Here is a 16,930-nt window from a genome sequence, read left to right as displayed (position 1 = left end):
TAAATCATGTATGTTCTAAGCATAGCTGTTGTTTAGCATCTTTGGAGGGCAATAAGACAAACGATGGAGAAACTCGTTTTCCGGTCATCGTCAAGCATATAAGATTTTTCTAGCAAATAATAATGCAAAGTCACATCCACTGGGGTATAAAAGGCTCCAGGTGTCATACAACTGTCTTGAGACATTTTAATGTACAGCAGTGGTTCTCAAAGTGCGTTACGCATAGTGATACAGTGGTACACGGGCTCCCTCTAGTGGTTTGCAAAGAATCACTGAATAAAATATTCAAACTGTGCATGATAGTGCCTTAAACTTTTTTGTTTTTAATCAGTGGAGTACATTTGTTAAGTAAAGTTCAGTTGTATTTAAATTTTAAGTACAATACATTTGCATTTGATCTTTTAGAACCATTTGTTTTCAAACATTTTGGTACACGGTTTGGTAAATTTATTTTTTTAACACTTACGTGCAATAGATTTGAATCATTGAAGTGCAATTTTTTTTCCCTGTAGTTAATCTAGTCTTCAAACTGTGCGTAATGTTACAGTGACTTACAGTAATATTTAGTAGAATTAACCCAAATTATGAGTTTTCCCCATTCAGTGTGAGTTGTTTCATCAACCAGCACGTCTACAACGAGATCTTGTGGCGTTTGCTTTGTTCAGTGTGTGAGAAGAGGCTCAAATTGTGGCAGGACAACTCATGGCATTACCATGACAATGCACCTGCTCACAATGCCCCGAGCATCTGACAATTGCTGGCTGAGAAGAACATCGCCATGCTGGAGCAACTTCGCGACTCACCCGACCAGGGTCTGTGTGGTGATTCCCATTTCTCAATCTCAAAGGGGTCATCAAAAGGCCCCGTTTTTGGATGATGAGGATGACATCAAGTTGGCCGTGATCACAGAGCTGTGGAGGCTTCCGGGCCAACACGTCATAAATCATAATCATAAAAGATGATTCTTCTTCTTCCAGCAGTGCATTTAGGTGTGGCTGAGAAGACTGAGAAAGTGCATTGGATTTCAGCGGGATTACTTCAGAGGCAAGAACTTGTATAGTGGTTCCTGGAGATTCAAGGGACCCAGGTTATGACCTTTAGCAGATGTGAGCTGTCATTCAGATGATCTTATTTTTTCCCCCAGATTTGCGAGCGAAAATGTGAAATACGAGCACTGTGTATTGGCTGTGGACTCAACTCACTTAACAAGCAGCAGATCGTGAATAATTCTTCCAAAAAGCGGCTTCAAGCTGTTTATTGCCAGTCCCAGTGGAAGTTTACTATCAAAGTAAACATAAAACAAATGGGATTACTCGTGTATTTACAACAACCACATACCTTTGCCTTGAAGCCCCTTTAGCTAAATGATAACATAGACTGGCTATAAATAGATTTGGTGTTATAAGTAACAATTCTTTTAACACAAACAGTGGAGCAATACTTAAAGGCATATATTCTTTATGCTCTGCAAAGATTGACTAATATTACCACAAATTATTGGGAAGTTGTTTCCCTCTCCATGTATATTAGTATGTATTATACTGCACCCAGGTGGCCATGACACACACACCAGAAGGGGGATGTATAGGATGAGTGACTTCTAAAACTGTCCTTCAAATTGCTTTAATAATCTGCAAATCTGTTTTGTTGTACCACACGTAATTTTAACAAACAATCCTCCTGTTGTAGCGCCAAACTTTATTGCAGAGTATCCTGTCTTTTTCAGAGCCCCACATTAGAAATGAAACTGTAAATTTAGGAGGCACCCAGATTAGAGAGAGACAGAATGGACATTTTCTTCTCTCTAAGAAGATTAACCAGGAGGGGTGAGGTGGCAGTCGGAGTGCTTTTAAAAAAAAAAAAAAAAAAAAAAATTTAAAAAAGGACAAGAAGAAAATAGAAGATGGGGTGGAAATAATGGAAGGTGGACCAGGATACATTTCAGCCACCTTCTGTTCTGTATTGGTTATCTGGAACTACTCTGTATCATTACTCGCAAAGATTCGAGGCAAGAGTTATGTAGTTTGAAGAAAGACACTATGAGTTGCGTTCCGTTGGGAATTGTTTACTCGTGGACACGTTTAAGCCTCGCAGCTGCGATCCAGATTGTTCCTCCCTTTTTAAGTTCCTACAGGCAGTTTCCAGGAGAGCTTTGATGTGTATCTGACCAATGCACACTATTAGAGGGATTTCCCGGGGCCTGACAGCTCAGATAATATGCTGCAAAATGGCCATGCCAGTGGTCTAAAAGAATGCTGGAAACAGGATTAGGATCATTTTCTGGCAGACCTTGTCACCTTCTCAATTGGCCGAGGTTTCTTACGCTGGCACTTTCCTTTCTCGCCATGGTTAAAACCTTTAAGAGAACCATAGAAAGGGGGCAGAGAGAGAAACATTGAGTGAATGGTACACTGTGATTTTTGTATGGGGAAGTATGCTCCGAGGGGTTCTGTGTGTAGCAGTGGTCCTGAGGGTCCTTGTACACAAACCTTATAGCTTTACTTTATAGGATATGTAGTGCTTTAGTTTGCTGTTGTACTGGGCAAGGCTTTTAAAACTATTCATAGATGTAATAAGTACAGGTGGGGGAGTACGTCACATGTCGTAATTCTCCATTCTTAACGGAGTTTCAAGCAACTCTCAAGTTACTGCGGCAAAAGTCCACAAGTCAAGTGGCCTCCTCGATAAATTTCAAACAACTTACTTGGGTTAAGCAAGTCATAAATCAAGTCATGCGATCTGTCACAACATAAAATCACTTGTTTTTTAAAAAAACATTTTATGGTCCCAAACCTGTCTCTGCATATTCTGTTATTTTGTCTCTCAGTTAAACACATAACCGACATGAAGCTTTGTTCACCTATCGCAGAGTTGAAATATGAAATAATAGAAGCTTCCCTGTCTTTGCGGGTTTTATAGCGATGGATGAAGTTAGAAGTTGGAGTTGTCGTTTCTGCATGTTGCGAAAACACAATCCTGGAATCGAACTTTAATATTTGGATGTCCTTCCATGACAGTTGCCTTTCCACGCCATACCATAACATACTAGTGGTTTGCTAAAATTTAAATGGTACAATATCATTTCAATGCAGATTTTGAAACGTACAGTAAATGGACATTATTAGTAAATTCATGTAGACCAACTCATTCGTCTTTCATAAGTTTTAGCCAAGCAAGTCCCAACACCTAAAATTGGCCCCTGAAGTCTGACTCAATGCATGTCATGTGACTTGTCAAGTCACCACAGTTCCTTGGCAACGAGATGACACCGAAGCAATACTCATAGATCAGATGGGATTTTGACCTGAGCACAAAAACAGTGAATAGGTGAGTTTTTCAGTGAATAACAGAGGACAGTTCCCAAAAATGTGGTGAATTTGCGAGTCGCAAATATGTGTGTAAACACTGTATTTGTATATTAATTTTAGATGGCAGAATACACTGAATGTCTGGGTCCTGTGGTCCCATAGCACGTGTGGACTTATCCCATAGCTGACGTCACGTGTTTCTTCTTCAGACAGCAAACTAGTTGAAACCAAAGTCGAAGAAATCAAAGTCTGAACAATGGCTGGCGCCATATTGTCACCAATGCAATGCAACCATTTCTTAAATTTACCATATGTAAGGGATATTTTCCACAGAAACCTCACTAATATCTATATATATATATCTATATATATATATATATAGATATATATATATATTTATAAATATATATTATTGTTATATATTATATATATATATATATATATATATATATATATATAGTTATATATAGTTAACAAAATCCTTAACCATCAGTTGATCATTTATGATGCTCATCGATGCGAAGTAGGAATCTTTGTGTGATAACTCACACCCATATGTCAATACGTGAATTATCTTGGTTGTTTCCACGAGTGTTAAATTGCACTGCAGAGCTGTTTGTAAAGTGTGTCAATCAAGACTAAGCATTATTATATGTGTAAAAGCTGAATTTCTGATCCAGTCCTTGTATTACATGTCAGAATGTTGTTCTGGTGTACCTAATGAAGTGGCCAGTGAGTGTCTGGGGTTTTTTATGTGGCTTTTAGTAGTACAAATACAGAGATGGAAGCAACCTGATCCAGGATCAAGGGCATTTGACCCTGCAACAGTACAATCGAGCAATCCTTGTTCAGCCTCTGGACGTGTGTGTGCGAGGATATGAGAGAACATTGGGAACTCGAGTATTGTGTTATGTTAACTGGTCTCGGGCCACACGGGAGAAAATCACGGCGTGTACCTGGACAGGCTGTGGATAACAAGGACATTCTCGATGCGATCGGTGCAATCAGGACGCCCTTGGATGAGATCACAGTTTTTATAATGGAGTGCAGTATAATAGTTTGGATGTGGTGTAATGAAACGTCACAAGGGCGGGGTGATGTGTTGTACTCCCATTAATGCTGCTAATCTGGTCAGATCATTTGCTCATCTTTTGTTAATTCATGACCATTTTAGAAATTGCTCCAAGCATTGGTATTTACACACCAGGAGGAGTAGTGTTATTTTTCTGTGGGAAGAGCAAGGGTGTATTTCGTAGATGTCCCAATGCCCCCCTTTGTGTGTGTGTGGGGGGGCGGGGGGGGCATTTTGACAAACCATGCTGTTAAAGATATAATAGCAGCATAATCACCGCCTCAGGCCATCATTCTCCAGGATAATGGCCTGCTTATTCATTGGGGACGGCTAATGGCTCCTTTTTACCGCTTTTTACTTTCCAGATTATACTGCTCTTTTTTTTTATTATTATTATTATTTTTTTAGTTATGTTTTGCTTCTGCACTCAGCGACAGATTATTTGTTTGTTTTTTTTGTTAACCTTTGCAACCCATCATCGTCTGGGATGATTCATTTCCTCTCGTCACCCTCAAGGCAGCAGAAAATATGAATTATTGCCACTCTTCAGTCTGTGTATATTCATATCTGCAGCCCCACTGTTATGTTTAGTTGAAGTTAAAAAATGTACCACTTTTCCTCCAGGTGCTTGAAATTCTTAAACGCTTACATCTGAGCAGTGGTTTAAAAAAAAATTGATAAGTGCATTTTCTTCAGTAGAAATAACTAGCAGTTGTTATTGATTGTAAACTTTAAAATAAAGCTTGTGTAGAAACCAGTGGTAAAGTAAATTAAACATTGGATGAACTTTAAAAAATATATATATCTGTCACGTCAAATATTTTACCTTTCTCACAATGCAAGTAATTCATTTAGTGTAAGGTAAAAAATTGAACTTCATTTAAACGATTTCTTAAGCTAAAGTAAAACAATTATTTCAAGCGGTCCAAGATTAAATTAAATTGGTTTTATTACTTAATATAAATAATCATTTCAGTTTAATCTGAAAGCTTTTACTCGTATATAAAATTGGAACAAACTATTTTTTTAAAGTTACTTCAATGATTTAAAGTTGTTATAATGTAACACATAAAAAAAATGTTTAAAATCATTTGGACAAATTCTCAGAACATGTTGCTTTACATGGATGTGTAAATGTAACACAGGTATAAGTTCTCTTCAAAGTTATTAATTTAATAATCTCATTGGTTACATGAAGATATAATAACCACTTCTTCAATCGAACACTACAAAATGATTTAAATCCTGAAATAATGCTGATTACAAGGAAACGTACTAAATTCACCCAGCAAACAAGTTTCCAATATAAACATCTTCAAGCAGTTTTTTTTATTTGCGTATATTTTACAACAACACTAAGTCTACACTGTTTGAAAAGAGGAAAGAAAACATCTGTCCTCCACATCTTATACATCATTATCTACAGTATCTACCACGTACCACTGGACCAAGTTGTGGACAAAGACAGAAAGGCAAACAGCAACAGCGGAACAACCCAACACAAATAGAACCGAGACAGCAAAAACATATAGAGGGCTTGGGGCCGACTCCCTCACTGAAATAGTTTTGCTTTCTTCAAGCTTTCCTGTTCCAATGCAGGATGCGAGAGCACAGCAGTGCAGATGTTTTGCTTCTTTCTCAGCAGTTCCAAAGCAGAACCAGTAAATGGATCCATCCATTGAGGAGAGGCGGAAGGGGATGAGCAAATACAATCTTACAGCTAAAAGTTCATTGTCAATTATACAACATAGTACAATACTATTCGCAAACATTATTAGATAGATTTTATAATTCACTTATTAAAATAATGTGCATTTTTCTTTTGTTGTATGTTTTTTTTTTTTTTTTTTTTTTTTTTAACCCCGTTTGGAGACTTCCTATTTCTGATTAATATTATCAGCCAGCGTCAGAAGTGCTAACAGTCGGTGGGACTTTCATTGAAAAGCAGCATGTTTCCTCTAGAGACTCTTACTCATTTATTCATAATTTTGATCCATTTATTGTCAAGTGATGTCATTTATGTGACTCCATCATTTGACAACTTAAGTGTACCGACCTTGATAACTGATAAAGATGATCTTAAATGGTCTGCATGTTCATTACCTCGGCCCTCCTCCGCCTCGGGCCAAATGTAATTAAAATGCTTTGAGAATTTAGTCGCTGAAAACATTTGTCATTATGGACCCAGCCTCTGTATAAAGCGGCGTGTCACTGGTCAATTAGTCACTATTAATGATGCCGTTGAAGAAAACATTGTTTGCTTTTACATGTAAGCTGAGATGTTGTTACATGTTGTGCACATTGCAAAAGTTCAGCATAGGTCTTGTTCTTCAGCATCTTTCTTTTTCTGCGCTTATCCTTTCTATCAAGCTCTAGACATGACAAGGGGGGTGGGGGGCTAAACTGCACAACATAGATATAAAGTGCGGACACAATTCCAATTCGTGGGTTTGACATCAATCCCATGAAAAATTTGAATATCTCCGTAAGCAAACTGAGTGCGTCTTCACTCGAAACATGCAATACACGATATCGTAGGTCATAGGTCGCGACAGTAAAGCAACCTGGCTCTCAATAGTTTATTTGTTTATTCATTCATCCTCCGAAATGCCTCTTAATAATAATGATTCCTTACAGTGTCAGGCTTTTCAAAATGCCTTTGAAGCTTCTCCCCAGCCGAAAATAAAGTCAAATAAAATCATTTTACAGTATCTCTGTCCATTGTGTAGCTTTAGCCTCGGCGTTTACCCTCTACTTTACCATTTCTAAAGAAGAGGCACTCCATTTGCTAACCCAACTGTCCACTATGGAGTCAAAGCAACTTTTTGGCCACAAATTAGTTTTTCGTGCTGACTTTATACCTACTTCGTGGCCACAAACTAGTATTTTGTACGCACCTTATACCTATGCCAGTGCCACAGATTAGTATTTCGTGTTCACAATATACCTACTTCTTGGCAACGAGTTAGTCTTTTGTGCGCGCGTTAGACCAACTTTATGGCCACAAATTAGTATTTCGTGCACTCGTTTTACCTACTTCGTGGTCTTGGCTTAGTATTTTGCACACACATTATACCAACTTTATGACCGTAAATTAGTATTTCATGCACATTATAACTCTATTATGGTCACAATTCCCCCATGTCATGTCATGTCATGTCATGTCATGTCATGTCATGTCATGCCTTGCCTGTGGCTCCTTACCTTTCTTTTACCTTTCGATCACCATGCTGGGTCCCTCAAAAAGTGCCTCGCATATTCACATTATTCTTGTAAACATCACCTATATATGTCTTCAACTTTTGTTCAGAATTACAACATCAGTGTCCTTGAGTAGAAACATTCACTGTATGGATTGGTTCGCTTCTCATATTCTTCCCCAAGGTTTCACTGTTTTAATCGTGAGTTTAAAGCAGAAGCCGTCGATGCTTTTTCATGAAGATGTGCATGCCGTCCCCTTTTCCTGTCTGTCCACTCGAGGAGGAGGAAAAGTTGCTATCGACCCAGACTGAGGCCTCCATCCAAGCGGAACTCTCAGTTAGATAAGGTGTCCAGCCCCAACGAGGCGGCGTGCTGTTTGGCCCTAAGCCGCAGGTTCTCAATGCTGGTGGTCTTGCTGTTGTGGCTGCTCAGTCCGCCGGCAGCAGACGCCTGCAGCAGCGGGCTGTTCCACACTTGCTGGGCGTGATGGGACAGCGACTGGTAGTAAGACTGGCAGGGCAGGGTACCGAGCGGCGCCGGGGGCATGTTGACATTCATCCCCAGGTAGGGGAGCGAAGACGGGGCGGCCAGGTCAAAAGCGGGGTAGTGCACCAGGTTGTTGGTGGCGGCCATGTGCTGGCGGAACTGCTCCTGCAGGCGAAACAGGCTCAGGGGGGAGGAAGAGTACGAGTGGTTCTGGGAGAGGGCACCGCCGCCGCTGCCGGTCGGGCCGCTGCTGGACGAGGAAGGAGTCACGGACGGAGAGACGAGAGGTGAGTCTGCACGGAGAGAAGAGACTTTTAGAAAAGCACTACAAATGGATACTTAGTTGTGCATGCTTTTTTGTGCTTATTCCACAGGTCACAGTTGGTTGGATCGTGTTCAGAGTTTGTGGCACCACGATCACCAGGTCCCACTGCTGGAATAGACTTCAATTGGTACTGCATTGTGTTCTTTAGAATTTCAACATCAACAAAAATTGGTATCTTTTGTTCCAATTATGAAGTCATCAAAACCAGTCATCCATTTATTTTCTGTAGCGCTTATCCTCGTTGGGGTCATGGGTCAGCTGGAGAGGGGCTGGGTACAACCGATCGTACACAAACCACCATGCACTCACATTGACAGCTATGGGCAATTCAGAGTCGTCCATCAACCGAACGTGCAAGTTTTTGGAATATGGGAGGAAGCCAGAGTACCCACAGAAAAGCCACACACGGGGAACATGCCAATCCTGCACAGGAAGGTCAGAGCCGAGATTCGAACCTCAAGCCTCAGTCGTGCTAACCACTAGGCCAGCGTGCTGCCGAAGCACAGTGAACCCCTTTAAGGACTGAGCCCTGCTCCCAAAGCAAAAACCCACAATTCCATGATGCCCCCGCCTAAAAGTGTTAGTAATTGACTATAGATGCCACAAGATTGCAGTAAAGCACTATTGTCTAAATTAAGCTCTTCAACTCACTTCTACAGTACTTTTTTTTTCAGTAAATAAGTGAGGATCGGTTCCAAAAAAATCTTCGAATTCGTAAATGCCGAACCACATATACGTGAGGAGTCACTTTCCTGCCTTAGTTCTTTTGATCTCAATGTCAACCAGTTATCAAACGTTGACTGTCATGTTTGAGCCGCAAAAATACTTTAGCTGAAAGTCTCAGGTGGCTGAAATATATCACAGCGGGTCATAGCGGGGCTTTTCCAGGCCACGACAACGAGGGGCTCTAAAGCAGCCACGCCAGTGCGAAGCCCCTGTCCACGCGCTGGCTGTTACGTCTAACTACCCCGACCCCTCGCTCTTCCGTCTTTCTCTGCTTGACGTGCGAGCACTTACGGCCGACGAGGCGCTCTAAGGCAGCAATGCCAACGGGCTATATCCAAAGATAAGATGCATTTTCAGGGTGCAGGTAGAGCCAACTAGCTAACTGTACATCGCAATTGCACGGGATAATCTCTGATGCGAACAAAGGTGCTCAAGTTCTTATACAGTGGAAGAGGGGCAACTCATGTCAGGGGCATAAGTACGTCACTGGGTCCCGTTTAAGCCATGCCCACAATATCAGGAAAATTGAAATGGTGAAAAACCGTTTGAACACTAAATCTCCACAAGTGAGTACTACGTAGTTGTCAGTCTTTGCAGGTTTTGAGCAATTATCTTCGAACGTGTATAATGTATTTAGCAACAACTCTCTGAATTGACTTGACAGGGTGTTTAAAGTAAGACAAATTCAGACTTGAGCATGTCTTCCCACCTGGTTTCGGGCTGAGTCTCCTGCAGGGTGAAGAAACGTCTCCCGGTGTCACCGCTCTGTCGCTCTGCATGTCCTCTCGCTGACATTTCCTCTCATCCTCCTTATCTGTGGCGTTGTCCTCCGTGGCAGACTCGCTGCCGGACTGCTCGGCCGACGTGACGTTCAGTTCCGTGTCCGGCGGGACCGGACGCACCACCGGGCCTTCCGTCTCCAGAGAAGCGGAGGTGGACGGAGGTAACTGCGGGTCGGGAAGGGCGGCGGTGGAGGGTGCAAGGGTGGCCTCCTTCTCAGCTCCTCCTTCACCGCTCACTTCTTTCTGTTTCTGCAGTTGCTCCTTCTGGAGGCTGCGTTGCTTCTTGCGAAACTTGGCCCTGCGGTTCTTGAACCAAACCTACAGGGTGCAGGGTGAAACATAAACAATGGATTTGGGTGAGTGCTCTGTTTTATTGGTGCTGCTTTGGAAGTTAACCTCCTGAGACTTTTTTTTTCTTTTTTTTGGAGCTTATGGTAATTATCAAATCTTCTGCACTGACTGAATTAACTGCCAAAATGTAGTAAAAAGTAACTTGGTAATGCAGCTGCAATAACGTAAGAAGCCATAACGTGCCCACGTTTACAGGTACAGTTGTTGTTTTTTTTAACTGTCATTTTACAGTTCTTTGATGGAAAAGCAAAACTATAATTGCTCTGCATCGGAGTCATGCAGAAACAAACTAAACAAAACACACGGATCATGATTTGTCCTCAAAATGAAGTCTATTTTGTTTAGATTTTGTATTAATTTATTTGCCTTTATCTTTGTGTCTGTGCGAGTTTGTAGTTTTAGAGGCCAGAGTTTTCTTGAAATGAATTACATGGTTAATTCCTTGATAATCCTCTTTTCCTATTTATCAAGTGTTTATAGTCACAATCCTCAGACAATTCCTGCATTGTTTCCAAACATTAAAAACTAATGCACAATGCTGTCGGGCCTATAAAAGGAGAAAAACAACAGTGTGCTGTTTCACATAAGATCACTTACGGGGTTTAAAAACAAGTAAGGAACTCTGGACTTATATTTTTTTATAAAAGGACGTTCCAATATATTTACATCCTGTGTTCTGTACTAAAACTAAATAAACCCGTAAACATTTTAAGTCACAATGTATTTCTACAGTCACCGTGCACTTCCATTTTTAATAACAGACATGTTTCAATATAACTTGTAACCTCCTGCCATGAGCTTTTCAAGTTACTGCACACTTATATTTTTATACCAAATTTCAATATTTAGACTTTTAAACATTGGTTTAAAAAAACAGATAAAGAACTTTGAAATTCACAATGCACTTACATTTTTATTAGTAGATGGATGTTTCATAGAATAAATGTGTCTCCTATATTCAATATTGAACCCCCCCCCCCCCCACACACACACACACACACACACGCACACACACACACACACACACACACACACGAAGGTAAGCACAGAGGGACCTTAAAAGTGTATGCCATGTTTATAAGTCTAAGTAGTCATTTTCGGTGTGAAAATATAAGTGCACAGTGACTTTTTAAATGGGCCGGGGCTACCTGCACGCGGGCCTCGGGCAGGTTGGTGCACATGGCCAGCCGCTCGCGCATCACCACGTCGGGGTAGTGCGTCTTCTGGAAGGTCTTCTCCAGGGCCTCCAGCTGCTGGGCGGTGAAGGCCGTGCGGCTGCGGCGCTGTTTGCGGTGCTGAGAGCCGTAACGAGCCTCCAGGATGATGTCTTGAAATGCGCAGCCGTTGGAAGACAAAATACGGCAAGTTTCATTTCACAGTCATGCGACCACTGACTTTTTTGGGGACGGCTGCAACGTTTACACGTGGATTCGACGTTTCGTTCATTTGGTAGTTTTATTTAATTGCGTTGAAGTGTTTTACATGCAAATAGCTTGCATTTGAGATGTTTAAAGTTTTATCCCATGCGCACTATCATACAAAAGATTTGAGTCTTGCATTTATCCATCCATCCATTTTCTGCCTAAAAAGTCTTTCTTATACAAATGCACTGTAATTGCTTTGACAGGTATGCACTTAATTAGTTTGTGCATCAATGTAAGAATTGATTGTGTGCGTGGAACGAATCCTTATTCACTGAAAAACTCATCTATTTGCGTTTTTTGGGGGCGATCAGTAGCAGCAAATGTCCTGTCTTAATAGGAAACTAGTAGGTGTCACATCTCGACTGAGAGACTAATAAGATCTTTGTATGTCGGGGAGGAGCTGAGTTTAGTCTGGGTTGTTAGCAGGGGAGAGTGAGTGAGTGAGCGTACTCAATTACCAGCTAGTCTCTCCGCCAAGGTGAGCGCGTGCACGGAGGGCCTGTAGTCGGGCGCGTGCTGCGCCTGTTGCGCCGCCTGCTGGTGGAGGTTGTACATGGCGCTCAGGGAGTTCATGGCGTGCAGCGAGTAGCCGTTGACTCCGTAGTGCTGCATGCTGTGAGGAAAACATGGGAAATGAGGATGATGGGTGCCTTGTTCACTTTTTTTGTTTGTTTGTTTTTACTTTTTCTTTTTTTTCTTCTTCTTTTTTTTTATGAGTCAATAGCGCACTCGAGGGCCACCCGGATGTTAATGTCGGCGCCCCAACAAACGTGTTATCCATTAACATCCAATTATCGCTCTGCTCATTCCATTAATTATACAAAAGGCTTTTAATTGGGGGCAATTACCACTCGTTGCCGTAATGAACCGTGACGGATGCCTTATTCATGAACGTGATCCCCCAGAAGCCAAATCCCCACTGAAAACGTTTGCTGTGACACATCAAGAAGGCTTTGATTAACTATGTGGGAGGAATGAGGAGTGGTTTGCTTCGGATGTGCCGATTGTTTTCTAAATAGGCTTAATTGACGATTTTAAGGCATTTAAACACATATTTTGCAGTTGTCGTCATTCACGGGCCTCCAACGTGGCAATCGATTAGATATGAGCATGAGATATGTATTAATAAGGAGGAGGCCGACAGGGGGGGATCTCTCCGAGCCCACCACACGTTCATAAATTCCACTCACAGTTGTGCATTTTGGTGCAATTTGTCTTTTTTTTATTTTTTATGTTATATTCATATATTCTAGATCATTTTAGTCTTCTTTCACTATAGAACAATTTTGTTCTCTAGTTTCAGAATCTATATGGATCATTTTAGGTATAGAACACATTCAGTAGACAATAAAATGTAACATGTTTATTTAATGTGCATGATTACTGTCGTTGAGTTGAATTAGACTCCCTAGAGTTGTTTCTAATATTTTCGGTAAGTTATGGTAACAAAAACAAAAATATTTATTAGAAACATAACATGCATAATCTAAAGATACAAAATACACTTTTTTTTTTTTCCCTGAGCAGATGTACCTAATGTTATGTCCGTCGAGTGAATGAACAGATAGAGATTTTCAAGAACTACTATTATTACTCTTCGTCGCAGTCTTGTGCTTTTGTTATTGGTCTTTTCTTCTTTTTGTTTTGATTCTTATCCCTGTGAGGATGAGTAACAGGAACTCACATTTCACGAGTGACGATATGGTCTTTGTTAACTTAAGGCAACAGTGTTGCTCATTGATATTTAACTTTGGGAGTAATTCGAGCACTTTGAGGCCATTTAGTTTAGGTTTTGCCATAATCAAACACATCACGTATATACTCTACTTGGCTGCCGCGCAAAGGTTTTGTTTCAGGTTTTTTTTTTTTTTTTTGGTCATTATTATTATTGGTGTAGAACTTCAAATAGAATGTTTGCGTGTGGCCATGGCAGAAGCTGATGAATGTGATCAGATGCCAGCTGGGAATAGTTTAATTCGCCGGGACAGAAGGTGCTTCGCTAAACATTTACTTGAGTCCCTCAAGTATTCGAGTTGAATGCCCCCCGACACCCCACGCCCCCCCCCTCCCCCCTCTGTGGCGGCCTCTTATCCCATCGCCCCCGGGCAACGTTTTGGCTGAGATGCATGGCTTCTCCGCGGGTCAAAATATGCATGTTGCTCCCCATTTGGCTCCCCGTCTAATGGAAGTGCAAATAGGTTTCGACTGCGAGGCCCTCCATTTATCACCAACGCTGATACATGCACTGCAAAGGGGCCTTTTCTGCATTTGGAATTCCGAGTGTACATTTAAATGCACTTTGGCCGACTGTATCGTTGTCCGCCTGCAAACGGGATCAAATGAACTGACTTTTGTTGTTGTTGTTGTTGTTGTTGTTGTCCCGGCTGCACACACCGCATGGAAACAGAAGGTGTGCGTCAAATGGAGCACAATGTTCATCGCGCAAGGCCGCGATTGTCATTCATAAAGCCGACCGAGCGCTGCAGGCGCTGCGGCCGACCTCCTGGCAGGCGTGCAGGCAGGCTGCTCTCGTGCACGCTCAACGCTTCGATTAGCAAGGCGTCATTATGGAAATTGGCATGTACAGTGCAAGTCTTTTGATCCGACTAAATGAGGAAAAATGGGATTTGATAGCAGCCCTCAGGGGCCGGACAATCTGCTCTGGGCTCAGGACGCTCACGCGGGGCCAGCAGGACTCCCTTTTCTTTTAATATCAATATTTGGAAGCGTTTTAACATATCATAATAGGATAATTGCCCGGGTTAGGTTTGAACCTATCGTCACAATAGCAATAAATAATCACATTTATTTATCATGTGCTAGCTAAAAATAGTGTTTTGTCAATCATCCAGGTCATTATTATTCGCAAGAAAAAATCTTTTTTTTTCTTATTTTACGAAAACGTTCAAATATTACAAGGCAATTGTGCTATTAGGCTAATGATCTGTCAATATCTGGTTTTTCTGTCTTTGTCTTGCGACAATCGACCAAATGGTTTTCAAGAGTCATTTTTAAAACAATGGTGCAATTTCAAATGGAGAAACAGCGTGTGGAAATTCTACAAGCATTCCTGACATTTGAACCCTTATTGAAATACTTTGAAAGCCTAGAAAATGATTGTATTACATTGAACATATTTTTTTTCTCGAGCGTCGTAATTTTAAAATCATAATAACATATTCAATATTATTACTATGACCTATGGATGTATATTTTTACATTACATGACAAATGTTTTAATTTGTTATAATTAATTTCGCCTGCCATTATATCATATTTAATATTGTTGTGTTTTAACCTCACTGCTGTGTAAAGCACTTTGACCAACTGTGTTGTTTTAGAAGTGCTCTACACATCAAGCTGGATTACAGCTATGCTCATAAATTGGCATAGCCTGGCAGAATTAGTTAAACTTTTTGGGGAAATATCGTATCATTATTTTCTTTGTTGTTATGTTGTTGTTGTTGTTGTTGAATTTGAAGCCACACCATTAAAAATAAAACGCCTGTTTCTGCCAGGGTGTGTAAACTGATGGGCACAACTGTATTTCAATTATTACATTTCTTCACTGATTGAAAGAAATCACATGATTCTACTGCCTTTATATAATGACGGTTTCCCAAAATTACAGCATTTACCCTGAGTCACGTGTGTAAATGAAACGAGTCCAAAGCAGGAAGCGGGTTCTTTTGGAATGTCACGTGGTTTAAAAAAAAGAAAAGTGAAACTATCGATTTTGTCATAAATAACGCAAAAAGTGAATATACTGCCTGAATATTTTGTTACTACTTTGACAACATCAGGCATTATCCTGCACCTGCACTATATTTTGCACTTGGATGTAGTTCTCATTACACTTAATTTCATATAGGAAACATAATGAATAAAATTGGTTCCAATAAAAGGCGCGCGCATGTTATTATCACTTTTCAAAAATATGAGCACGTTCGGCCTGTGACTGTGCACTTTCCGAACACACTGTATGGAGGAAAAAGAAGTTGTGCTCCTTAAGGGGGAAATGTATACATTTATTAAGAAGGTAAGTGTTTCTTTACCTTATAGCGTCAGTCAGTTGTCACGCCGGAAGTCTTGTCTTTTTCCACTCTTGTGCCGTTAAAAGTGATGCCTGCCTCTTGTTGCGTGTCTTGTCTCCAAGTCCACACTGCGCGCACGCTCCTGCATGCGTCGGTGGAGACTCGTCCGCCTCCGAGGAGGAGGAGGAGGGATTTTTATTCAGGAGCGTCTGGGCCAGGCTTGTCCTGGCTCCCTATTGGCTGTTTGAGGCGTCAATCAAGCCAAGAAGCCTCCCGGACTTTGAACTTTCTAAAAGGATTCATTTCCGTCAAGTGCTGTTGTTTTACTATATCATATCCTATATAAAACTGGAACTCATTAATAATATTTACCCCCCCCCCCCCCCCCCAAAAAAAAACAACAACTATATTGCAGTTTTGCACATCTTTTCTCACCTCGGTGCGTAAATCCAATCTGCTTTCTTTGTGATGAGAAGGAACCAAGCTTTGGTTTGTTTGCGTTTCGGCTTTTTTTTCCTTCTTTTTTTTCTTTTTTTTCCCTCCTCCCCTCCTTTCCAGAGATGACTAATAGATGCCAGGGTGCTGCCTCCTCTACACTCTCCTCCCGGCCTGCATGGAAGGATTTGAGATGGGATAGGGAGAGACAAGACGCCACCCGAGCCTCCCAAAACCCTGTCTTAAAATGACTGCGGGTAAGAGGATTACGGCAATAATGCCCTTCTCTTCTTGAAGGTTCCCCCCCCCCCCCCCAGAAAAAAAAGAGAGAGGGAAGATTTTTTTTTTCTTCTCCCGGAGCAAAACCGTTTAGGTAGGGAATTAAGGGCAGCGCAAAGTAGCCTTTTAATGTATAAGCTTGCATATTTTGTTGCAGGCAGATTCGTTGCATGGGAAAGGGTTTGTTTGGGACACTTTGAGATGGGAGCGTGCACGCTGACGCTCATTTGAACAACTTGGAACAACTATTAACAAGCTCTTCTTCATTATTCTCTATTCCATCATGACGTTCATCGTGGGATAGCGAATAATGTGAAAATAATGATTTGGAATTAATAATTCAAAATATATGTTGCTGATCATGGAATAGAAAATGATTGTTTAAAATTAATGTAATAAAAAAATATTTATTCCATGACGTTGTTTATAATAAAAAAATATGTTGAAAAAAAACTGTTCTCTAATGCCGTTTAATCATGGAATATAAAGATAATATTAATATTAATA

At 40.9% G+C, this 16,930-nt stretch overlaps 1 protein-coding gene across 1 annotated transcript; it reads right to left on the bottom strand.

The window, feature by feature from the left end:
* Positions 1 to 7,914: 7,914 nt before the first annotated feature.
* On the bottom strand, positions 7,915 to 15,778 carry dmbx1a (diencephalon/mesencephalon homeobox 1a). Its single transcript, XM_061694617.1, has 5 exons — positions 15,731 to 15,778; positions 12,134 to 12,288; positions 11,400 to 11,578; positions 9,828 to 10,218; positions 7,915 to 8,360 (listed from the first exon to the last, which is right to left on the bottom strand). The coding sequence occupies exons 2-5, from the start codon at positions 12,285 to 12,287 to the stop codon at positions 7,915 to 7,917; spliced, it is 1,170 nt and encodes a 389-aa protein (XP_061550601.1). The 5' UTR covers position 12,288; positions 15,731 to 15,778.
* Between the last annotated feature and the right edge of the window lie 1,152 nt (positions 15,779 to 16,930).

Source organism: Phycodurus eques, chromosome 13 (assembly GCF_024500275.1).
Source record: "Phycodurus eques isolate BA_2022a chromosome 13, UOR_Pequ_1.1, whole genome shotgun sequence".
Classification (NCBI taxonomy): domain Eukaryota; kingdom Metazoa; phylum Chordata; class Actinopteri; order Syngnathiformes; family Syngnathidae; genus Phycodurus; species Phycodurus eques.
This window is presented reverse-complemented; position numbering and strand designations above follow the sequence as displayed.